General features: G+C 36.1%; 1 protein-coding gene across 3 annotated transcripts in view; it reads right to left on the bottom strand.

The window, feature by feature from the left end:
* The window catches only part of NPHP3 (nephrocystin 3), a 56,734-nt gene that overhangs the window by 13,699 nt on the left and 17,224 nt on the right, over nucleotides 1–25,811 (bottom strand). For 2 of the 3 annotated variants that reach the window (XM_043474395.1, XM_043474396.1), the window contains exons 7-19: nucleotides 24,525–24,681; nucleotides 21,975–22,049; nucleotides 20,285–20,458; nucleotides 17,767–17,870; nucleotides 15,715–15,829; nucleotides 15,320–15,463; nucleotides 14,742–14,839; nucleotides 11,963–12,065; nucleotides 11,441–11,523; nucleotides 9,937–10,075; nucleotides 7,646–7,810; nucleotides 1,300–1,394; nucleotides 544–666 (exon numbers count right to left, since the gene is read on the bottom strand). In XM_043474395.1, the coding sequence (XP_043330330.1) occupies nucleotides 544–666; nucleotides 1,300–1,394; nucleotides 7,646–7,810; nucleotides 9,937–10,075; nucleotides 11,441–11,523; nucleotides 11,963–12,065; nucleotides 14,742–14,839; nucleotides 15,320–15,463; nucleotides 15,715–15,829; nucleotides 17,767–17,870; nucleotides 20,285–20,458; nucleotides 21,975–22,049; nucleotides 24,525–24,681 (1,575 nt within the window). The remainder of the gene's footprint in view (nucleotides 1–543; nucleotides 667–1,299; nucleotides 1,395–7,645; nucleotides 7,811–9,936; nucleotides 10,076–11,440; nucleotides 11,524–11,962; nucleotides 12,066–14,741; nucleotides 14,840–15,319; nucleotides 15,464–15,714; nucleotides 15,830–17,766; nucleotides 17,871–20,284; nucleotides 20,459–21,974; nucleotides 22,050–24,524; nucleotides 24,682–25,811) is intronic. The other variant, XM_043474397.1, reaches the window with a different exon arrangement.

Raw genomic sequence — 25,811 nt, 5'->3', positions numbered from 1 at the left:
GACATCATGAACCACCTCTCTGGGTGGTCTGGATTTAAACCTACTTCAGTGAAAGATTAAGATACAAAGCTATCTCAAAAGCATTCCAGTTCTGATTTTATAAAAACAATACTCTTATCTTTTTTGTTTGGGCTTCCTTGGTGGCACAGAAGTAAAGAATCTACCTACAATGTGGGAGACTTTGGTTTGATCCCTGGGTTGGGAAGATCCCCTGGAGGAAGGCATGGCAACCCACTTCAGTATTCTTGCCTGGGCATCCCCATGGACAGAGGAGCCTGGTGGGCTACAGTCCATGAGGTTGCAAAGAGTCAGACACGACTGAGTGACTAAGCACAGCACAGCATCTTTTTTGTTTACCTCTTGGAAAAAGTAGATATGGCAATTTGCAAACTGTTTAAAATTTCTCCCACATTGTTTTGTATTTTGGTTACCACTGAAAGTGGACTAATTTTTAAATGAAGAATGCCATTTCCCCCTGTTAAACCGGACAACTGTTTGAATCTGTTTTTCTGGGGAAAGATGTCCTACAAATAAGTTTTTTACCTTTTATAGAGGTTTTGAGACACAAAGAGGTTAAGAAGACAATCATGCAGCTTCTGTTTACTTCCCTGCTGCTGGAAAAGCCAAGGCAGTTCATCTGCACTCCTCCAAGTCACTCGGTCCTGACTATTAGAAGAGAAGGGACAACATTCAATAGTACTGTCCCACATGAGATTGCTTCAAAAGACTACTGGCAAATGTTAAAGGAGGAGATATATATTTGATATATATCCTATCCTTGACTCTATGAATAATACTGAGAAAATTAGGTAAAAATCAGAAACTTTATGAACCTAACTATGGAAATAAAGTGACATTCAGGACCACTGATCAAACTCTATAGGTATTTTCCTATATCTATAGAGTAGGTATTGAACTATTAAAAAAAACCATCAATGGACACAAATTGAATTATCAAAAAAAAAAAAAAATCCCATCAATGGACACAACTGTACACACCCAGGTATTTACAGACACACACATATTTTTAAACTACTTAAACTATTTAACTAGAATAAAATAAAAATGATAAAATGATCCTGCATTGATTTCACTTAAACTTAAATCTTTAGCATAATATTAAAAGACTGACTTGCATAATTATATTTTATTCTTTTGGGCTTAACAGGCGAGGACTTAACCTTTAAAATAATAAGTAAATTTTTATATATTAAGTTATTCTAAGAAAGAAAAAAATAAGGACACAGAGGTACAGTGTGTTGCAGAAGCTAAGAACAACAAAATGGATGTTTGTAATACCTTAGCTGCATGGTAAAATAATTAGTTAGCTTTTGTCTATATGCAGCAATAATGGTGGGACCTTCCATGTATTCTAGTCTCACTGTTTCCCAAGCCTATGGAGAAAAAGAAAAAAATATTACAGTCTATTTTCTGTAAGTCACTGTACATCTAACAATGAATTTTTAAAATGAAATTTATAATTATTTCAATTTATAGTTGTATAGTAGAAATAGCATTAGAATATTTAAAAATTCAGTATATATTTATGTGACAACTGACATGAGAATTCCTGTTAGAACTCAAAATATAATACAATCCAAACTTTTAGTGAATACATTAAAAATCTGAAATGTGGACTGCAAAAGTACTAAAAACAGCAAACTATATTTAAGTGATATATTAATACTACAAAGGAGAAAGATAAGCCTGTGAAATTACAAATATTCCACACCTACATGTAACACAGCATACTCAAATGAAAGAATTTATTTACATTAGTTTACATATATAAATTAACCATGGCATTGAAGGGCTTCCCAGGTGGCATTAGTGGTAAAGAACCTGCCTGCTAATGCAAGAGACTTAAGAGATGTGGGTTCAAGGGAAGATACTCTGGAGAAGGGGATGGCAACTCACTCCTGTATTCTTGCCTGGAAAATTCCATGGACAGAGGGGTCTGGTGGGCTACAGTCCAGGGGGTTGTAAAGAACTGGACAGGACTGAACACACACACACACATGCTCAATCCTAGAGAACGTTCCATGAGCACTTGAACAGAATGTGTATTCTGCTATTTTGGATGTAATGTCTTGAAAATATCAACTAAGTCTAACTATTATTTTGTATCATTTTGGCTGGCTGTTGCTTTACTGATTTTCTATCTCAAAGATCTGTCCATTGATGTGAGTCAAGTGCTAAAGTCTCCTATTATTATTGTATTCCCATCAATTTATCCCTTTAGGTCTGTTAGTATTTGTTTTATGTATTTAGTTGCTCCTATATTGACTGAATATATGTTGATGAGTGTAATATCATCTCCTTGTACCGATCCTTTTATCATAATATAGTATCCTTCTTTATCTCTCTTTATAGCCTTTGACTTAAAGTCTATTTTGTCTGATATGAATATTGTAACCCCTGCTTTCTTGTCATTTCCATTTGCTTGAAGTGGTTTTCTCCATCCTCTCACTTTCAATCTATGTGTATCATTTGCCCTAAAATGAGTCTCTTGTAGGCAGCATATTCTAGGCTCTTTTTTTTTTAATCCTTTCTGCTACTAAGTCTTTTGATTTGAGCATCTAGTCCATTGGCATTTAAAGTAATTACTAATAGAAATGTATTTATTGCTATTTTAAATCATGTTTTCCCATGATTTTATATTTCTTCTTTGTTCCTTTCTTTTTCTTTTTCCTTTTGGGGTTTGATGATTTTCTTTTGCATTATGCTTATGTCATCTTCTTTTCGGTTTTTGTAAATCTATCATATGTTTTTGATTTGTGGTTACCCTATGTTTCATGTATGCTAACCCCCTTCCTATATCTGCTTGCCTCAGACTGGTAGATATACGGCTCGAACACATTCTAGGGGAAAAAAAAATCTACATTTTCGTATGCTCGTCCCCCACATTTTATGATCTTGATGTCCTCTTTTATATCTTCATGTTTGTCCTTCAGCTGTTTATTGTGGTTATCATCACTTTCACAGAAATTTTTAAGTATTTGTGTACCCGGTGGTTCAGTGGTAAATTTGCCTGCCAATGAATGAGATGCAGGTTCAATCCCTGGGTTGGGAAGATCCCCTAGAGAAGGAAATGGCAACCCACTCCAGTATTCTTGCCTGGGAAATCCATGAACAGAGGAGCCTGGAGGGCTACAGTCAATGAGATCGCAGAAGAGTCGGACATGACTTTGCGACTAAATAACAACCAGCTTATTTAAATGATTTACTTTCCAATTGTGGTTTTATCTTTCTGTTGATTCTTACTTCTCTCCTATTTAGATAAGACCTTTTAATATAGGCTGGGTTTAGTGTTTGTTGCTGTTTTCTTTTAGTTTTCGCTAGTCTGAAAAATTCTAAATGATAATCTTGGAGGGTAGAGTATCCTGGGTTACAGATTTTTCTGTTTTAGGACTTTGTCATTCTATTCTGGCCTATAATGTTTCTGTAGAGAAATCAGCTGATAGCCTTATGGGGATTCCCTTATAATTAACTCTTTGTTTTTCTCTTGCTTCCTTTAGTATCTTCTCTTTATATTTTGTTGTTATTCAGTTGCTGAGTCATGTCTGACTCTGCAACCACATGAACTGCAGCATGCCAGGCTTCCCCATCCTTCACTATTTCCCAGAGTTTGTTCAAACTCATGTCCATTGAGTCAGTGATGCTATCCAACCATCTCATCCTCTATCACCCCCTTATTCTCTTGCCCTCTTTATATTTAACTTTTGCCATTTGTTATTATAGTATGTATTGATATAGGTCTGTTTGGGTTTATCTTGTTTGGGACCTTCTGTGCCTCCTGTACACAGGAGGATATGTTTCTTTCTTTAGGTTTGGGACATTTTCAGGCATAATTTCTTCAAATATATTTTCAATCCCCTTTCTCTCTTTCTTCTCCTTCTGGGATCCCTATTATGTATAGACTGACATGCTTTTATAATATCCCATAGGTCTCTTATATTGCTTTCTTTTTTTTTTTTTTTTTATTCATTTGGTTTTCTGTCTGCTGTTCTGATAGGGTGATTTCCATTATTCTGTCTTCCAGATGACTTATTCATTCTTCTGCATTATTTATTCTGCAATTCATTGCCTTTAGCTCAGCTTTCATTTCAGCAAGTGAATTTTCTACTTTTTCTTGGCTCCTCCTTCTAGTTTCTAGTCTCTTTTTACAGTAACCTATATTACTATGAATAGTCCTTTTTAATTCCTTCAGTATTTTCATTATCTTGTTTCAGTGTCTATTAGACTGAAGAAGTCTGTCTCATTGTTTGTTCTTTCAGGGGAATTCTCTTGATCTTTTATTTGGGAGTGGTTCCTCTGCTTCATTTTACTTATATTTCTCTTACTCTGTGGATTTCGGAGAAACAGCTATCTACTGTGGTCTTGGAGGACCATTTTTATGTGGGAGCATCCCTGTGTAGCCTGTGTGGACTTAATATTTTTTGGTATGAGGGCCATAAGAGAATAATAGGAACAATTACAGGTCAACAAATTCAACAACTTAGAAGAAATGGACAACTTTCTAGAAACATACAACCCAGCAAAACTGAATCAAGAAGAAATAAATAACTTGAACAGACCAATAACTGGAAGTAAAATAGAATCTGTAATTTATAAACTCCTTACAAACAAAAGTCCAAGGCCAGATGGCTTCACAAGTGAACTCTACCCAACATACAAGGAAGAACTTATACCAATCTTTCCTAAACTCTTCTAAAAGACTGAAGAGAAAGGTACATTCCCAAAGAAACTCTATGAAGCCACCATCATCTTGATACCACACCAGACACTTCTGAAAAAGAAAATTATAGGCCATCTTTGATGAACATAGTTGCAAAAATTCTTAACAACATATTAACAAACCCAATTCAACAACACACAAAGATCATACACCACCACAACCAAAGTGGATTCATCCCAGAGTCATAAGGATGATTTAATATATGCAAATTAATTAATGTGATATACCACATCAACAAAAGAAAAGACAACACATGATTATCTCAATAAAGGCAGAAAAAGTATTTGAGAATATTCAACATTCATCTATGATAAAAACTCTTACCAAAGTAGATCCAAAGGGAACATATCTCAGCATAATAAAAGCTATTTATGACAGGCTCACAGCCAGTATAATACTCAATGGTGAAAAGATGAAGGCCTTTTCACTAAAATCTGGAAGAAGACAAAGATGCCCACTCTCCCCACTTCTCTTCAGCATAGTATTTGAAGTCCTAGACACAGTAATCAGGCAAAAAAAAAAAAGTAAAAGGTATTCAAATTGGCAGGGAAGAATCAAAATTGTCATTATATGCAGATGACATGATGCTGCATATAGAAAACTTTAAAGACTCCACATATAAACTACTAGAACAGATAAATGAATTCAGGAAGATAGTAGGATATAAAATTAACATAAAGAAATCAGTTGTATTTCTTTACACTAACAATGAAATATTAGAGAATGTAAAAAAATATTCCTTTTAAAGTCATAGTAAAAAATAAAATACTTAGGTGTAAATCTTACCAAGGAGGTGAAAGACTTATATGCTGAGAGCTATAAAACATTAATAAATGAAACTGAATATGATTCAAAAAAATAGAAGATATCCCATGCTCTTGGATTGGAAGAATTAATATTGTTAAAATGGACATACTACCCAAAGCAAACTACAGATTTAATGTGATCCCTACCAAATTACCCATGACATTTTTCATAGAACTAGAACAAATGATTCTAAAATTTATATGGAACCATAAAAAGACACAGAACTGCCAAAGCAATCCTTAGGAAAAAGAACAAAGCAGGAGGCATAACCCCCCAAGACTTCAGACAATACTACAAAGCTATAGCAATCCAAACACCATGGTATTGGCACAAAAACAGACCTATGGATCAATGGACCGAAATAGCCAAGAAAAACCCACACACCCGCTGTCAATTAATTTTCGACAAAGGAAGCAAGAATATACAATGGAGAAAAGACAATCTCTTCAGCAAGTGGTGTTAAGAAAGTTGTACAGCTGCATGTAAATCAGTGAAGTTAGAACACATCCTCTCACCATACACAAAAACAAACTCAAAATGACTTAAAGACTTAAATATAAGACATGACACCATAAAACTCATAGAAGAGAACATAGGCAAAACATTCTCTGACATAAATTGTACCAATGCTTTCTGGTCAGTCTCCTAAGGCAATAGAAATAAAAGCAAAACTAAACCAACAGGGCTTAATCAAATTTATAAGCTTCTGTACAGCAAAGGAAATCATAAACAAACAAACAAAAAAAAAACAGGGAGAATATATTTGCAAATGATGTGACCAACAGTGGTTTAGTTTCCAAAATATACCAACAGCTCATACAACTCAATAACAAAAAACCAAACAACCCAATCAAGAAATGGGCAGAAGACCTAAGTAGATATATCTCTAAAGAAGACACAGATGGTGAACAGGCATATGACAAGATACATCATTGCTAATTTTTAGAGAAATGTAAATCGAAACTACAGTGAGGTACCATCTCACACCAGTCAGAATGGCCATCATTAAAGTCTACAAATAACAAATGTTGCAGAGGGTGTAGAGAAAAGGGAACCCTCCTATAGTGCTGGTAGGGATGTAAGCTGGTACAGCACTATGGAAAACAGCATGGAGGTTTCTTAAAAAACTAAAAATAGAGTAATCATAAGATCTGGCAATTCCACTCTTGGCATATGTCCAGAAAAAACTATAATTTACATGCACTTCTGTATTCATGGTAGTTCTCTTTACAATAGCCAAGACATGGAAAAAACCTAAATGTCCATCAATAGGAGAATGGATAAAAAATACATGGTACATATATACAATGGAATATTTACTCAGCCATAAACAAAATAATTGAAATGCAGCATGGATGGACCAAGTGATTATCATACTAAGCGAAGTCAGAAAGAAACAAACTGTATGATTACCACTTACATGTGGGTTCTGAAATATGACACAAATGAACATATCTATGAAACAGAATCACAGACATAGAAAAGAGATTTGTGTTTTCCAAGGGGAAGGGGTAGTTGTGGAGGGAAGGATTGGGAATTTGGGATTAACAGATGCAAATTATATGGTAAAAAAAAAAAAGAGTTATATTAGTCATTATTTACTATGTGCTAGAAATCATGTTTAGGACTTCACCAGGACCAATTAATTATTCACAACTTCAATTAATTATCTTCACAACCCCTGAGGTAAGCTGAAAACATCAGCCCAAGACTCAGAGAACATGCCCAGGGTTACATGAAGCTGTAAAGAGCTGGGCTGTGATCTGAGGCAGAGTGACAGAGCCCGCGCTCTCAAAACATGTATAATATACCAATAATACAATGAAACATAAAATTGAAAAGACGTTTTTCTCTTTCAGAAAAAACTACCTTTTAAAGTAATAGCCATTTCACAAAGGTATTTACTTCATAAGAATATTAGCCAAATTTTGTATCTAACCTAAAATTACTGGAAAAATATCTGTAATGTCAAATTTGAGATTTCAATTTTGTCTTATAATTGAAATATTTGAAATAATATGGTATTATATAGCATGATACATATGCAATGATATGTGGACATTTCAATAAGTGAAAAAACCTTACTAAGAAAACATTTACCTGTAGATGTTGAAACTTGAGCAAACCACAACCATAAGTCAACAAACACATTTTGTGTAAACTGTAAATAAGGGAGGTCAAGACAGTCCAGGACATCTCAGGATAGAGTTCCATCAATTCTGACTCATTCACACCATTGTGACTAATATTTACAAGGCAGAGAATCTAGGTAGATAAAATAAATTGACAGTGATTATACAGTACCTCTATTGTTAACTAAATCATTAAAATGTCCATAATTCTTTTAAAATGTCATAATTCTTATTAACTTGTTCAAATTTATCATTCAAGTGATTTAATAAACCAAGAAACAGATTTCTCAAAATAAAACACACTTTCCAAAAGACACTAATCAAGAATAAGACACTGTACATATAAAATCTAGCATGCCAAAGATAACATACACATAGAAAAAGTTTAGTGAAATTAAAACTGCAAGAAATGTATTAATAAAACTAATGATAGAGTTCCAATTCTGGGAAGATGGTGGAAGAAAACACCCCTCTTAGTACAAATGCCTCTTAATATCAGATAACAACAAGTAAAAAAACATTTCTAAAATCATAATTGAACCTTCAGAAAAGAAAGGGAAATCCCCCAAGTATCCCAAACAAGTAGGAAACTGAAAATTTATATAGATAAATAGCAGAACAAGAAGACAAGGAAGCTTGTGGGCTTGGAGGTAGAATGAAAAGTCCAACCTACAGGAACCCCCCAAGCTGAGAAATAAACATAAAAATGGATCCAGGTTAAACTATAAGGGTTCAGCAAGGTTGTTAGTAAATTTCCAAAAACTAAGTTGAATAGCCAGCAACAAAAAAGTTTTACAGGTTATTTTAACTACTACAGAGTCATTAGAAGCAAATTTTAACAAAAGATGTTCAAAACTTTTTTTTTTTTTTTAACATAATCAAGGATTTATTTCCTCATTCACATCCCTGTCTTGTAGTTGTTGCTGCTGCTTGAGTGTTAGTGGGTTCACAAGGAGTATCAGAGGGTTTGTTTAATCCCTAAGTCGTGTCTGACTCTGCAAACCCATGGACTGTAGCCCACCAGGCTCCTCTGTCCATGGGATTTCCCAGGCAAGAATACTGGAGTGGGTTGCCATTTCCTTCTCCAAAAGATGTTCAAAACTTTTATGGGAAAGAAGATAAAATGTTATTTGAAAATCATTCAAGAAGATGACTAAATAAATGGAGAACTATCTAGCTTTTCATGAAGGAGAAGATATAAGATAATTTTCTCCAAATTAGCCTCTAAATTCAGTGCAATTCCAATTAAAATTGCATATTGAATTTCCATGGCACTTGCTGAGCCAATTCTAAAAATACGCATGGGAAATGAGCCAAGAAAACTATGAAAAATATTAAGAGGGGGTTTGCCCAATGAAATATCAAAGCTTACTTTCAAGTTCTAATAGTTAAGACAGTGGTATTGATAAGGAATGTAAATTGGAACAGAAGAGCCTAGAAACAGACTCATGTTTATATATGAGCTTGATACCTGAGAGGTGGCATTTCAAATCAGTAGAAGAGATATATAAAGTAAAATGAACAATTAACTAGCTATATTTTAAAAGATTAAGAATTAGGCTCCTGGGAATTCCCTGCAGTATCCCAGGTTCAACTCCTGGTCATGGAACTAAGATCCTTCAAGCTGTGCAGCGTGGCAAAAAAAAAAACCAATTAGATTCCTTCCTTGCACAATAGATAAAAATATGTAATATGCATTAAGGACTTAAACATGCAGAACAAAATCATAAAATATTTTGAAGGGAAAAATATGAAATCACTTTTATGACAGCAAAGGATTTTAAAAAAATAAGATAAACAGGCATAAACCATAAAAGAAACTGTGGCTAAATCTGACTTTATTAAAACAAAACATTGTATAATGATGTTATAAGGTTAAAACACAAGAACAGGGAAGATAATGATTTGTAAACTCTATAACAAAGAATTTGTATTCAATATCCAGAACCTTTAAAAACTAACAGATCAACAAGAAAAAGTCAACTCAGTTAAAAAATGGGTAAAGGACCTGACCCAGCAATTCACAGAAGATGAAACAAGAATAGCCAAGAAGCGTGAAAAGATGAAAAATCTCCTTGATAATCAGGAAAATGAAGATTCCCTGAGATATCACTTCTGGTCATAAGCATGCTATGGCAGTGGGTATAGTATATGCTTGAAACATATTTAACATTACATGGATTTACCATTTACTTCAATTCACACACAGATGCAAACATGGCAAAATAATCTTCCCTTTATAAGTTTATTACATTTTACCTGTTTCATTAGTTCTTTATCTGTATCATTTGCCATGGACTCCTGGATAGATCGCAGAACAAGCCTATATAATGAAACAGTATCTTGACACTGGAAACACTGAAGAAGGATTTTATCTAAATTGCCTGCTCTCCCAGCACTGTTGGAATTGAGAACAAATTTAATTTCTTACAGTCTGCCAACAACTGAATAATTGGGGTAAATAAAAACAATGCTCTACTTTATCTTTTTTTATACTGTTCAACTGGTAACAACAGGAATTCAATAAAACATGGCCCAGGAAAACGTTCGTTTTATGGGGCTGCTAGAATCTTCAGAGTTGTTTCAGTATACCATTTAATTCAATGCAATAAACATATGCTGGGACTTAACTATGTATCAAGTAGTTACTGCACACTATGGAACATAAAAAGAAGACATGGTACATCTAGATGCACACCACCTACATACAGGAAGCAAGAAAATAATTACAAATAAGTATTATTAGTTAGCCATGCAAACTAAATTTAAACAAATAGAACCAGAATTTGGAAAACATCAGCTTAAAGAAAACAGTAGATAGGGTTTGTTTTAAAACATTACATAATATTTACCAGTAGTTTCTTTCTTTAATATGTAAAGAATGGTGAAAAAACAAAAAATGGTCCATACTCCCTCTTAAAAGAGATAACAAAAAATACAAAATGCATGACTTAACACTTTTGAATTGTACTCATGCGAGCCACTGATATTCTCAGATTCACTGCCACAACTCTGGGGACAGTGGGAGGGGTCAGTGAAAATATAGGCAATTCAAAGTTTTGAAAGATTTTTTTTCATTTCACATTTGGTGCTTCAGGTGAGAATGTGGAATTGAGAGACAACAGTACTAGATTAAGTTTCCACAAAATGAATTGTGCTAGGATTATAACCTACTCTGATGAATACCAAAACAAGCATTAGTCTTTTTTTTTTTTTACCTCTGGTTGCAAACAGACAAGGTGAGGCTGTCCTGAAGAAGTAAAAGTAGTAAAACTCTACTGCGTATATAAAGGCACATTACAGAGAATGTCTAAAACAGAAGTCTCTGCTGTAAGACGAAATGTTTATCAGGATGTGGGAACAGAGACACTTAAAAATTCCTACCAATATACCTATCTACCAATACTGAAAGATGCCTGAAGTAACATTTTTTATGCCTCATTTACCTCCTCACTTTCCCAAAACTAGGGGCCTCAAGGTGACAATTTAGAACAAAGGTGGCCTTCTTTTGCAGCCTCAAGTTGAAAAAAGGTTAGTGTGATGAAAACCAGACAAATATATCCAACAAGTTCTAATATTCAAGGGCTAGCAATTTTCAGTCAAGTCACAGTATCACAGTCAAGTTACAGTATCACAGTTAGAACCCCAGAATCTCAGTGGCCTGAGAGATTGCCATAATGATCAGTTCTGTTTCACACAGTGAGGAAGCATTCTGCAGCAAACACAAAATTGCTGAAGATGACATAAAATAACTACCACTTACCGTGCAATCATTTTGCCGAAAAGAGTGACGTAAAGAGCATTGCAGGTTGTAGCAGAACGACAGTGTCGTTCTAGCTTCTTCTCCTGTACCAGTTAAGCAAAAAAACAAAACAAAACAAAACAAAAATACAAAACCACCCTGGAGTTAAGTGGCCTTTACAACTGAGCCATCAGCAAACGTCCCTGCAGAAATAACACAGTTCCTGCCACCTCATCAATGGCATCACTGCCGTGTTGTGGTAAACCACAAGTGCTGTCAACATACAAATGCTTTTTCACTTTTAAAATACTGCTTAATATAATATAGTAAAGTAAGCCTTAAGACCAAAGTCTTTTTTATTGCTTGTTCTATATCTGTTATTAGTTTAAGGGTAAATGCATTTAACAAACTAATAACTAGTCCAATTTTCTTGGAACCATACAGCGTTCCTATATTGAATTTTAAGTCTCATATAAGGTATTTTTTTTTTAATAAAGAAAGCTATAGAGAGTAAAAGAGAGCAGCAAAATTAAAAATACTTACCTGCTCTTTACTCAATTTAATGTCTACAGAGTGGCATTCTGCAATTATAATAGATTTTGCATCTTTTGGATTTAAAGGGTCAAGATGAAGTGTAGGCCACAGCCTTTTATTTAAAGAAAAAGAAAAATTAAATTCTTTTCTAATAAAACAACAAAGCTGTAATCTTCCCATAATACAAATCAAAGTCCATTATAAGAATTTTTTATACTACCTTCATAAAATTAATCTGTTAAACATATTAAGTAACATTATTTCCTTTATACATGTTATAACATGCATGTCATTACTTTTAGCAACTAATCACAACAAACACTGTTATAAGATAAAAGCTTATATATTGACAGTAAACTGGTAAAACATTTCTAGTTCTATGTTCTATATGATTAGTAAAATAACATTTGTATTGGTACCTATGAGGAACAGTGCCAGACACAGTCTTTGACCAAACATTACTTGTAATTCAGTCAAATTTAATCACCCTATAACATCCATCCTCAATGAAGTGCTGAAATTCTTTGTTGGAGAAGGGGAATCTTATGCTTTTTATAAACCACAAATCTGTGCTTTTTACATAAAAAGCGTAAGACTTCCCCTCCCCATCAAGCTAGTGAAGGTGATGGAATTCCAGCTTAGCTATTTCAAATCCTAAAGGATGGTGCTGTGAAAGTGCTGCACTCACTATGCCAGCGAATTTGGAAAACTCAGCAGTGGCCACAAGACTGAAAAATGTCCATTTTCACTCCAATCCCAAAGAAAGGCAATGCCAAAGAATGTTCAAACTATTGTACAATTACACTCATTTCACATGCTAGCAAGATTATGCTCAAAATCCTTCAAGCTAGGCTTCAACAGTACATGACCAAGAACTTCCAGATGTACAAGCTGGATTTAGAAAGGGCAGAGGAATCAGAGATCAAATTGCCAGCATCCGTTGGCTCATAGAAAAAGCAAGAGAGTTCCGGAATAACATCTATTTCTGTTTCATTGACTAGGCTAAAGCCATTGACTGTGTGGATCACAACAAACTGTGGAAAATGCTTAAAGAAATGGGAATACCAGACCACCTTATCTGTCTCCTGAGAAACCTGTATGCAAGTCAAGAAGCAACAGTTAGAACTGGACATGGAACAACAAATTGGTTAAAAGTTGGGAAAGGAGTTCATCAAGTCTGTATATTGTCACCCAGCTTATTTAACTTATATGCAGAGTACATCATGCAAAATGCCAGGCTGCATGACTCACAAGCTGGAATCAAGATTGCTGGGAGAAATATCAATAACCTCAGATATGCAGATGACACCACCCTAATGCAGAAAGCAAAGAGGAACTAAAGAATATCTTGAGGAAGGTGAAAGAGTGATAAAGCTGGCTTAAAACTCAACATTCAAAAAATGAAGATCATAGCATCTGGGCCCTTCACTTCATGGCAAACAGCTGGGGAAAAAGTGGAAACAGTGACAGGTTTTATTTTCTTGGGCTTCAAAATCACTGTGGACAGTGACTGCAGCCACAAAATTACACTTGCTCCTTGGAAGAAAAACTATGACAAACCTAGACCACATATTAAAAAGCAGAAACATCACTTTGCCGGCAAAGGTCCATATAGTCAAAGCTATGCTTTTTCCAATAGTCATGTATGGATATGAGTCATGTTTCTCACAGCTGGTGAGAAATATTTCTATCTCTGCATTTTAAACCAAAATTATCACCAAAAGGACCCAATTGCACTGAGCATACTTTTAATCTTTGCAAGAAAACTGAGTGCTGAAGAATTGATGCTTTCGAATTGTGGTGCCAGAGAAGACTCTTGAGAGTCCCTTGGACTGCAAGGAGATCAAACCAGTCAATCCTAAAGGAAATCAACCCTGAATATTCATTGGAAGGACTGATGCTGAAGCTGAAGCTCCAATACTTTGGCCACCTGATGGAAAGTGCTAACTTACTGGAAAAGACCCTGATGCTGGAAAAGATTGAAGGCAAGAGGAGAAGGGGGAGACAGAGGGTTAGATGGTTCGATGGTATCACCGACTCAATGGGTATGAGTTTGAACAAACTCTGGGAGATAGTGAAGGACAAGAAAACCTGGCATGTTGCAGTCCATGGGGTTGCAAAGAGTTGGACATGACTTAGCAACTGAACAACAAATACACATGTATCTGTTTACATTCATGAATTTATATATGGTATATGTGTGATACTAAAATTTCTTGGTAGGGAGGTGATTAGGAAGAAAATTACTAAAAAGGCTCCTGGGGTAGGGAGACAAAAATAGATTGAAAAACACCACTTCATAGAACTCAACCACTGCATCCCTTTTTAAGTATTGGACTTGCATTTCAGGATCACAGGTGTCTAGTCTTATTTTTCCTGGCCCAGCTCTTCCCTTGTTTTCCTCACCCATAAATTTAACTGCCTACCAGAAATCACCAATTGGAGCTATAATTGACAACTCAAACAAACCATGTCTGAAAACAAAACTCATGACTTTTCCTCCACAAACCTGCCTGTCCTTTGTGTTTCCCATCTTAGTTTATGGAACCACAGTTTACTTAATTTCTCAAGCCAGAAACCTGGAGGCCATCCTAGTCTTCTCCCTCACATCTCAGATCTAACTTCCCACAAAATGCTATAGATTGCATCCTTTTCCTGAATTTGTCCACTTCTCCCTATCCTCACTCCCACTTATATGAAAAATATGAGGAATAATCACGTATCAAAAACCTTTCTTTCTACTTAAAATATTTCATGTAACCAGAAATAACTAATGTTAGCAGCTTACCTCCATGCTGGAGGGCATGTTTCTACATTCACAGAAACAATTACTCTTACATTCACAGGCAGTGGATCTATCAGCCATTTCATGTGTTTTTCAACTTGCTTAAAAATATAAGAACAAAATTCCATCTATTAATTCAAAATATTTCAGAAGCTTTCCAATTAAAATAAAATTCTCATTATATTTCTCATTATTATTAAGGGTAAAATCTTATTTGGGGATTATTTATCTCAGAATTAGAAGAACAAGTGGCAAAACACTACCATCACTGATCCAAATTCTGGGCACGTAAGGAAATGTCAAAGCCCTAAAACTATGTCAAAATGAACAATATTTGCTAATTGTGAAAATATAGTTTGTCATTCCCAACAAGATACTAGTGTCTACTGGCATATATATATGTGTGTGTGTGTGTGTGTGTGTGTCTGTATTATCCACATGCTTCCTCTCTATAAATTAAGCAGAAATAAAAGAAATAAAATCAACATTTTTTTCTCACAAACATGATTTCAACATCTGTCATTACTGATATTTTTTTTCTCTTTCTGAGTGTATCAACAGGTTACAAAGTGCAAACATACCTGAATTTGATCTATAGAATCAATAATGATGATGATGCTGCCTTGATGACGGGCAGAGAGTTTTTCCAGCCAACGTGGAAATTCTTCCAAAAGCTTGGCAGGATCCAATGTCAGAGCAGATACTGACCAAGAATGCTGCATCAACTACAAAATGAGAACACATACAAATTAAAGTAGCTACACTTTATCACAGCTGGTGAGAAATATGTCTATCTCTGCATTTTAAACCGAAATTGTCACCAGAAGGACCCAATAACATTGAATATACTTTTAACCTTATGCAAAACCAAAACAAATGGGTAATACTGAAAATTAGTTTATCATCAGGTCCTCAGGCCAGACAACTTCTGAATCTAAATAAAAGTTGTAGTAACTCCAAAATTGGTATATTCTACCTTTAGAGTCAGTCGTTTAATAATCAAGGAAGCCTCTGAGCTGGTTGACATGGGTCTCCCCACAAAATGAGAAAGAATTAGTGTGTTAGGGGAATTCTTCTGTTGTAATTGGATCCTGAAAGAAAAAGACCTTTTGTAAGACTGATAAACCTCCTTTACTGTCAACAAAAAAGAATTCACAATGCATTAAGCATCAACTGCTACCTGTTAGTAACTACACAGTCAGTTAATTTTGAATTAATATGGGAAATTTCCACTTTTAGATTTTTTTAAATAAACCTTTAAAAATTATAGCTTCATTTTACTTACAAATTGATGTGACTAATGTAAATCAAAACACTATAAATTTGAGGTTAAAGTATTAGTAAAATGAACATTAACCTAGGAAAAAAGAAGTTTCTACAGTAAGTACAAAAATAATATTTTGAAATATAACTTTTAATAAAAGGGCAATAAAAAGGAAATAACATAGGGTAATTCCTCAATGTAAATAATAACTATGAATGAAAGAAAATGGTCTTACCTCTTGTTTTTAAATAACATGATGAACTAAAATAAGAGTTTATTAGCTTAAATGAACCTTAGTCCATAATTTAAAGAACTAGTTTTACATTCATAGTAAAGATTATCCTTTATTTTGATATTCTTTATGATTTATTTCACCCTAAATAGTCTTTGTCTTATTTCAAATATTTAAAATCCCAATGAATCATTAAAGATGAGCCCAGTAACTGAAAATAAAGGTACACGCCTCTATGATTCACCTGATTCCCTGTCACACTGACCACTCCCTTCAGTTCAGTTCAACTGCTCAGTTCAACTCTGTGACCCCACGGACTGCAGCACGCCAGGCTTCCCTTCAATCACCAACTCCCAGAGCTTGCTCAAGCTCATGTCCTTTGAGTTGTTCATACCATCCATCTTATCTTTTGTCATCCTCCTGCCTTCAAACTTTCCCAGCATCAGGGTCTTTTCTAATGAGTCAGTTCTTATCAGGTGGCCAAAGTATTGGAGCTTCAGCTTCAGCATCAGTCCTCGCAATGAATATTCATGATTGATTTCCTTTAGGATGGACTGGTTTGATTTCCTTGCTGTCCAAGGGACTCTCAAGAGTCTTCTCCAACACCACAGTTCAAAAGCATCAATTTTTCGGTGCTCAGCTTTCTTTATGGTCCAAATCTCAAATCCATACATGACTACTGGAAAAACCATGGCTTTGACTAGATGGACTTTTGTCGGTAAAGTAATGTCTCTGCTTTTTAATATGCTGTCTAGGTTGGTCATAGCTTTTCTTCCAAGGAGCAAGCATCTCTTAATTTCGTGGCTGCAGTCATCATCTGCAGTGATTTTGGAGGCCAAGAAAATAAAGTCTGTCACTGTTTCCATTGTTTCCCCATCTATTTGCCATGAAGTGATGCGACCAGATGCCATGATCTTAGTTTTCTGAATGCTGAGTTTTAAGCCAGATTTTTCACTCCCTCTTTCAATTTCATCAAGAGGCTCTTTAGTTCCTCTTCACATTCTTCCATAAGGGTGGTGTGATCTGCATATCTGAGGTTGTTGATATTGATATTGACCACTCCCTTAGCTCTGACCTATACAATTTATGTGGGCTTCCCTGGTGGCTCAGTGGTAAAGAACCAGCCAGCCAGTGCAGGGGACTCAAGAGATGCAAGTTCAATCCCTGAGTTGGGAAGATCCCCTGGAGAAGGAAATGACAACCCACTCCACTATTCTTGCCTGGGAAATCCCATGGACAGAGGAGCCTGACAGGCTACAATCCATGAGGTCACAAAAGAGTCAGACTTAACGACTAAACAACAACATAATTTATGTACACAATCACAAATGCTATTTCTTTCTCATTTTGTATCTTCTAACATTCAAGTTGTATATTTCTCAGGGCATGAGTCTGTTATTTTACTACTTTTGCTTTTTTAATATTCAATACAGGCCCTGCAGGAAGGTAGACATGCAATAATTCACTTTGTTGAATGAGTTCAGTAGTTCAAATGCTGACAACAATAACTGTTTAATTGCACCGCATCATACCACTTTGATAAAAGAAGGGACTTTCCAGAGCCTGGTCCTCCAGATACAAGAAGGGGTGGAATTGGTGCTGGTGCTGCCACAAGATCATTAAGGCGCTGGTAGTACTAGAAATAAAAATGAATTTAAATTGTAAATTGTGAGGAAGAACATGCCTCTTCAAATGCTAAATAGAGTCAATTTCCAATTATCCTCTGAAATCAGTGGAGAAAAGCTGCAAGAAAAAATGAAATCTACTTTTAATCAATAGTACCCTCATAATTGCTTGTTTTTATGTTTGGTTAAATATGTCCAAAGGAGTAAACTAAGAATGGGCCCCAATTTCTTCTGCTACAGTATTAACATAAATTAATGGATGAGGGGCAGCCTTTCAGATCACTGTGGGGCTTTGCACCGTTCAGATGTTCTGCAGAATGTTGCAGGGAGGCTACTGTATTACCCTGAGCTCCTGAACTATGGTAAGAACCACAGAAGACCTTGAGGGAATCATCAGCAGGCATCCTATATCTCCTAGTCAGAAGAACACCTGTTCTGAAGACCATCTCAGTTTCCAGGGATTCCTAAGAAACAATGAGAAGGTCTTATCTGAGGCCTTGGAGTCACCAAACTGGCTACAGAGAATCAAGTTAGGACAGGCCACCTAGGATCTTTTTGAAATTGAGTGAATTCTATGCAAAGCCCAAGAACTCTTATTTCTGAGGCCTTCCCCAGATAGGAAAACCTGGTTCAGAGCTGAAAAAGAACTTGCACAGAAAACTGCAATATCTCAGTTGTTATAAACGAGTTTCCAAAGTCATTTTGGGGGTTAGGATGTTTAAGTGTATCAGTGGTGTAAATGTGATAACTGATCAAAAGAATGTGTAATAAGGAGTTTTGTGTGAGCTTTAGGGTAGCAGAGATTTCTAGCAATTACAATAAATAATTACTTAGTATAGTTTTTCAATCAGTTTTTTCTATTTGTCATATCATATTTCCCAGGAATTCAAATATTTGTGATAGAAATGATGCTTCTCAAGAAACAAAGGGCTTATTTGATTTATGACCTCATAAACCTCGTAAATTGTTAGGTTGTATGACCTAACAATTTAGTTCATGGCCCCACCTAAAGTCCAGGTGGCTTAAAGTGGTAAAGAATCTGCCTGCCAATGCAGGAGACTCAGGAGACCTGGGTTCAATCTGTGGATCAGGAAGATCCCTTTGGAGGAGGAAATGGCAACCCACTCCAGTATTCTTGCCTGGAGAATCCCATGGACAGAGGAGCCTGGCAGGCTACAGTCGATAGGGTAGCAAAGAGTCAGATACTACTGAGCATGTACACAAAGTCTTTTTATAGACCTGTGTTTCCCACATTAAGACTCCTTGCCACAGAAGAAAGCATAGGATTTCTAGCCAGAAGACCTAGGTTAAAATCTTACATCTGCAATCTACACTCTGTAGGCTCATAGGCAAACTATAAACTGAACCTTAGGTTCTTCAATTACAAAATAGTGACATCTTGCCTTCCTTATGAAATAACAATTTAACATTACCATGGGATGGGTACCGTGTCAATTGCTTTATGTGCAAAATCTGGTTTAGTCCCCCCAACAACCATGTGAGGTAGGTTCTATTAGTTATCCTCATTTTATACACAAGAAAGTCAAATCTTAGAGCTAAGTAGCTTGATCAAAAGCCATAGTGAGGAAATAGTGGAACCAAGACATAAAACTGACAGTCTAAATTATAAAAGCCATTAAAAGTTCTATAAAAACATAGCTGTTAGTGACAATTACTGTAATATTCTTTAAGATATTCTTTTATTAATTTTTAAATATTAAGTGATTTTTAAACTTAAAGATAGATTCTTTGTACACTTCTAGTCTTGTTTATTCGCTTATATATTTAAAGATGCTGAAGGACAGATCTGCCTATTGCATTAACTACTCTACTTTGTTTTCCAGATGTTTGATATTTTGATTCCTCTAGGAACTAGAAGAATAGATAGCCTTACTATTTTTATCAGGTTTGCTAGGTATATTATCTTAGAGAATTGCAGAGGGTAGCATAATAAACATGTAGTTGATAAATCTAATCTGTAACTAGGGCTTCCCAGGTGGCACTAGTGGTAAAGAACCCATCTGCCAATGCAGGAGACATAAGAGACATGGGTTCAATCCCTGGGTTGGGAAGATCCCCTGGAGGAAGGCATGGCAACCCACTTCAGTATTCTTGCCTGAAGAATCGCATGGACAGAGGAGCCTGGTGGGCTACGGCAAATAGGGTCACAAACAGTCAGACATGACTGAAGTGACTTTGCACACAAGCACAATCTGTAACTAAACATGTTTGATGTTCATAAGTATATTTGAATCTCACTTTTTTTCACATGACACAAACCTAAGCACATGTCTCAACATGGATAATTAAGCCATGAGGAAGTTATTAACACAATCCTTAACCTTGACTATACTTAGATTAAACCACAATTATACAGCTTTTAAGCGCAACTGATTTTTGTTGGAGCTGTAAACCAAATGCTTACTTTCTCGAATCCCAACTCATGGGCTGAATTTGAAGCTTGCTGAAAAGCTTCCATTTGCTCTTGTTCATCATGTATGTCCCATAGAACATCACCAAAATCATCTTCTTCTGGAATAGAATCTTCACTGCCCAAATCCTTGGTGTCCAGGTCTGTGTTTTCAAAGCCCAGGATGTCCTGAACACCAAGAGCAAGCACACAAAAGTGAATGAAGGAAGTGAAGACCTTGTACAGTATAGTCAGCACACAGGCCTAAGGTGGCCCTCATCTACCTTTGACGGCAAGTTCAAACCTATAGCCTTTTGTGGTACCTCCAGGGATCGATTTATAACTAAAAAATTAAGTAATAATTTAAAAATAAAGGTAAAGAAATATTAGGGCTTCCCTGGTGGCTCAGACAGTAAAGAATCGGCCTGCAATGCAGGAGACCCAGGTTCAATCCCTGGATCAGGAAGATCTCCTGAAGAAGGGAATGGCAACCCACCCCAGTATCCTTGCCTGGAGAAATCCATCAACAGAGGAAGCTGGTGGGTTACAGTACATGGGATCACAAAGAGTTGGACACGACTGAGTAACAAACAGAACAACACAAAGAAATATTAAAATAATAAAAACAAAGACCTCTCTCTTTCACTAAAATTAGAGGGGATCTGGTTTCTGAAAAATGTTACACAATAGGGTTGTATCTGGCTAGTGAACAATTTTAAAGACTGTGCTAATATCTAAGATATATGCTGCTTTATATTTTTATAAGAATTTAATTACTAAGATAGAGTTTTTGATATTAAATATCTCTGCTGTGATATCTACTTTTTATATTAATCACTGAAAATATATTGTCCTACAAGTGGTAAAGTTGGTGAGTATGTCCATTTTCATTTATTACCATTTATTCTGCTTAATTCATCTTATTTCAGGGCTCACTCTTTTTCTCTAATAACAAATCTCCATACTTTAACACAAGTTAATTTTAAAAAAGTAATCTAAACCCTTACTTCTCAAATAGGGTTCCCAGTACCCTGAGGGAGAGGTCAGCAGGTAGGGATAAACACAGGCTAAACATCTTCTTGTGCCCATTTTACTTGAAGAGAGGGAATACTTCTTCTTTTTATTATCATTATTAGCATTTTTGCTGATACATAATTTTAAATGATTTTTAATATTAAAAATAAAGACAGGTAAATATCAAGCAAAATATTTAACTCATATGAAGTTTCAAGATAATACTGAGATATCATAGAAACTTTTAGTTTGAGATGTCTCTGTGATCCATGACCTCAGACACATAGGTATGTTTTCACTCCTCTCTATGGTTAGGAGGATAGTAAAATCAATCCATCCTGAATTTTTCTATTTACAAAAACTCAAGGTGCACAAAGAATCTGAGGAGACTCTCTACTGAACAGGATGAACATTATCCCTCAAATACTTGGTTTTTACCTACCACTTTTGTAATCCATTTTATACCTGATGGGTATTAAAGAATCAAATTGTTTGTGAGCTGAGAGATACAGATACACGGTACTGGGAATGTCACAATAATACTACAGGATGGACTCTTGCCAGAAACAAGGGCACACAACCCAGGTGTTGTTTTCAAAAAAGCAAACAAGTGATTTTCTCTGGAAAACTCAATTTTATTGAAATCAGTCAAGATATTTGAGATGAAATCTTACAGGGAATGCATATTTACCTGTTTAATAATCTTTTCCACATAAATATAGGTTTTATAGACTCCTTCTGCAGGATCTCCCAAGTGATCAATGATCTGGGGGGGAAGAAAAGAAGTTTAACAACAAGAGAAAGCAACACTAACGGAGGAGGAAGTGGTGCTGAGCATTTCTACAGGCTTATGCATCAGGAACTGTTCTAAGTGCTCCACGTGTATAGCTCACTTGGCCTCACAGCCCTATAAGGGAGACACTGTTATTCTCTCCATTTTCTAGAAGAGGAAACTGAGGCAAGTTAAATAACCTAAGGTCACGCAAGGGATTTTGTGTGAACAATGTTGCAAATAAAACAAAAAGTATGCTTTTTTTTTGGTTTATGTGTCCATCTGGAAAAGTGACTGGTATTGGTGATGCCAAAACTCTGTCCGGGACCTGGCATCACCACTGAAAGTCCACTTTGTCTGACTGATGCACACAGCTGACCACTGTGACACAGGAGAGCAGGAGCCTACTAAGGAACTGGATAGGTGGGATGGTATGTGCTCGGGCCCTGGTGCAGCATATAGACCCTGGGTGTGCTGCGAGGCCGTGGAGCCTCCATCTCTGCCTGCAAACAGAAGCAGATTTTATCATGTGGAGCAGAGTGTGTGGAAAGTATTCCTAAGTTTGGCTTGATTCTTTTTATCTCACAGCCTCAGGGGAAATAATTTTTGTTTCTTTCTTGTCCTGCAACCTCGACAGGTAGGCTCATATGAAAGCCCTCTCTGAATATTGCTTGCTTTCTGCCTGTTTGTTTTGGAAGGGTAATCAGGTAACCCGAGGAAACGTGGAAGGGTTGGGGTCCCTGGTTGTGGTCAGGGGGAACCAGCCTTTCTTTAGTGGGAGTTAATGGGGCTCCCTCTGCTTTTCTCTGTGGACCTGGGGCCTAGGTGCTCAGCAAATTTGTGGGATATTTATAGAATGACCCAGAGGAGTGGTGGGGGGAGGGGGCCATGAGCCAAGGCTGAGGGGGCCTTCATTTAGGGAGCAGGTGGGGGTGCAGAGGATAAGGTACCCCCACAACTGCCACTCTCAGTTTGGCTGGGGGGGCTTGGCCCCAGGTGAAAGGAATAGTCTTTTTTTCAGGAAAACTCCAATGGCTGAATTTTCATACTTTTGTTTCAGGTAAAAACTTGTAGATACCTTGCTAATCACTTCACCTTTTGGGTTATGAACCCAAAGCTAGGCAAAGCCAAATACCAGCCTTTATTGTTTTAATCACTCTGCTGAATGTCCCTTCTCTTGATGACTTGAATAAAGGGCATGTTTTTTTGTTTTTTTTTTCTTAAACATACAGTCACACACACATGAATTAAACAGCTAATTTCATCTTATGTATTTCTGTACCATTCAATATACATAACATTCAAAATCCATCTTTATGCCAGTAAAGCTACAATTCTACAAAACAAAGCAAAGAAGTTTAGCCTACATTTAAATTTATAATCATAGTAGAGAGATTGTGACTCCTATATAAAAAAATTCAACCTGGGGTGTACTAATTTTTAAAAGCAGTATCTATAGAATAAGTAACTTCCCTTGTAGCATCTAGTAATGTAGGCTGGTACTAAAATAATTAAAATAGGATGAAATGGCTCTGGAGATTAACTATAATGAAAATGTACTCTTTTTTTCTTAGACTCTTCACTGTGTTATGCTGACCTCAAGAAAAATGCTTGTATTCACATCTGATCTTATTTTCTGGCTGGACATACAGAAACCGAAACTTTGTGAAAACCCTAGAGCTGTTTAATTATATTCTTATCATTAACTATAAACATTTACCAAGTTATCTCAGCATGCAGTAATGCAAAGCCCGTAATCTCTATTCTAAAATACATTCTGCTTTGCATCTAGGGATGATCAAATCCTTCTCCTACTCATCATCAGTTTTTGGCTTCTCCCAATGCCCTCAGAAAGGGTTACCAGGAAAAGGCTCTTCCTTACACTGATCCTTGGCCAATAATAGATAGAAGGACTCTGTGCTTGAGAAAAAAGCACAGTAATGATTCTGATTTGTCCACTTACATATCATACACTTTTTAGGTATATATCACTATTCATGTCTCGTTCTCTCATAGTCCACAACTAATCTGTTAGGAAATCTATTGACTCTGTCAAAATTTATCCAGAATCCTACCACTTCTCATCACATCCTCTGGTCTGAGCCACCAGCAAGTCTCATCTGGATAACGGCAGGAGCTCTCCAGCTCTGTCCCCCTCCACTATCCTCCCTTCAAACCACAGTCAATTCTCAACACAGCGGCCCAGACAGCCTTGTCACAACAGCATCTCTTCCTCTTTGGTTAAAGTCCTTCAGTGGCTCCCCACCTCGCTCTAAGTGAGAAAAACCAAGGTTTCTCAGGATTGGCCCCCTGTGACCTCCCCTACTCCCGTCCCCTCACTCACTCTGCTCCAGCCACACAAGCTTCCTTCCTTTCCTCAAACATGCCAGGCTCACTCCCACCTCATGGCTTTTGTCCCAGCACACTGCTCTCCCAAGCATGTTCTTAAAAACAACATATGAATTTTACCTTGGCTTTGCTGGTCTTGTTCAGGTTAGAAACTTGATCAATCAGTTGCTGGACAGAGTCAGAACTGACTTTCCCATCCTCCAAACGATGATAAATTAATCGTGGTTTGCCTTCGGGGTTTTTCAGAAAAGCTTCTTCACAGTCTTCCAATAAAAGGCTAGATTGGAAATCAGTATTTCTTGTGCTACACTGCACTGTGGCGGCACACAGTTAGTCAATTAACCTAAGTGCCGAGAAGGGGATTCCCTATAATGACAAGTGGCCATGAAAGGCCCTGCTACAGAACAAGTGAAACTTTCCAAAAATGGATGTTTTTTTATAGCTTTGTTCTAGCTTATATTAAAGTACAGTATATTCACTAGCAGACAGAGTAGACAATAGCAGACAATAAATTATGCAATAAATTAAATTTAAAATCATACATAACTTTATTTAAATCTAATTTTTAAAAAAAATTCTCAAAAATACTGTTAAACATTGCTCAGAATAATGGACAAGACTCATGAGACTTTGCAAATAAATGGAAAACCTAATTGCATTTACAATTATATAATTCTCAAGTTAAAACACAAATATCATCAGCCTCAAGGTTTCAAGATTTTCTCTTTTCTAGTCCTTTAGCCTTTACTCATCCAATAAATGATCTGAATCTTTATACCCCAGATACACTGTAAGAAAGATCCAGAGGCAAATGAGAAAGGCTAGGCAGCTAGTAAAAATCTTGACCAAGGTAAAGGTTAAAAAGAAATTCTGTTACAATGTACTATAACTATACTTTGTACTATTCCTATTTAAATTCTAGAAATCTTATAGACTATTAGCATTTTCTATATCACAAGGAAAACTATAAACAATTTCCCTTTCTAAAAAGGCATTAAATCAAAGTTTGTCCAGGGAGGCAAATAAGTGTGTATATACAAGGGAAAGCCATTATATGATTCAGAATTTTCATAAAAAAACTAAAATACCAGTCCTAATACAAAACAGAAGAAAAAACAAAGAGGAAAACTGAAAAAAAAAAAAAAAAACATGGTTGCAAAGATTAAAGAATCAACAAGAAAAACAACAAATGACATATACTACCACCTGAGATAAAATATTACCCAGATATTAAATATAAGACAGGATATATTCTTAATAAATATAAAAACAAAACAAGAAAGGAAAACAGGGAGGGGCTAAAGAACTCCAACTAGAGGAAATCAAGTTGAAGGAATCCTTAAACTTGTTTTGGGAAAAGGTTCCTTGACCAGGTGGTTCCCGGGCCACCTGGCGTCTGGCTGTCCA

This window comes from Cervus canadensis, chromosome 7, assembly GCF_019320065.1.
Source record: "Cervus canadensis isolate Bull #8, Minnesota chromosome 7, ASM1932006v1, whole genome shotgun sequence".
Classification (NCBI taxonomy): Eukaryota; Metazoa; Chordata; class Mammalia; order Artiodactyla; family Cervidae; genus Cervus; species Cervus canadensis.
This window is presented reverse-complemented; position numbering and strand designations above follow the sequence as displayed.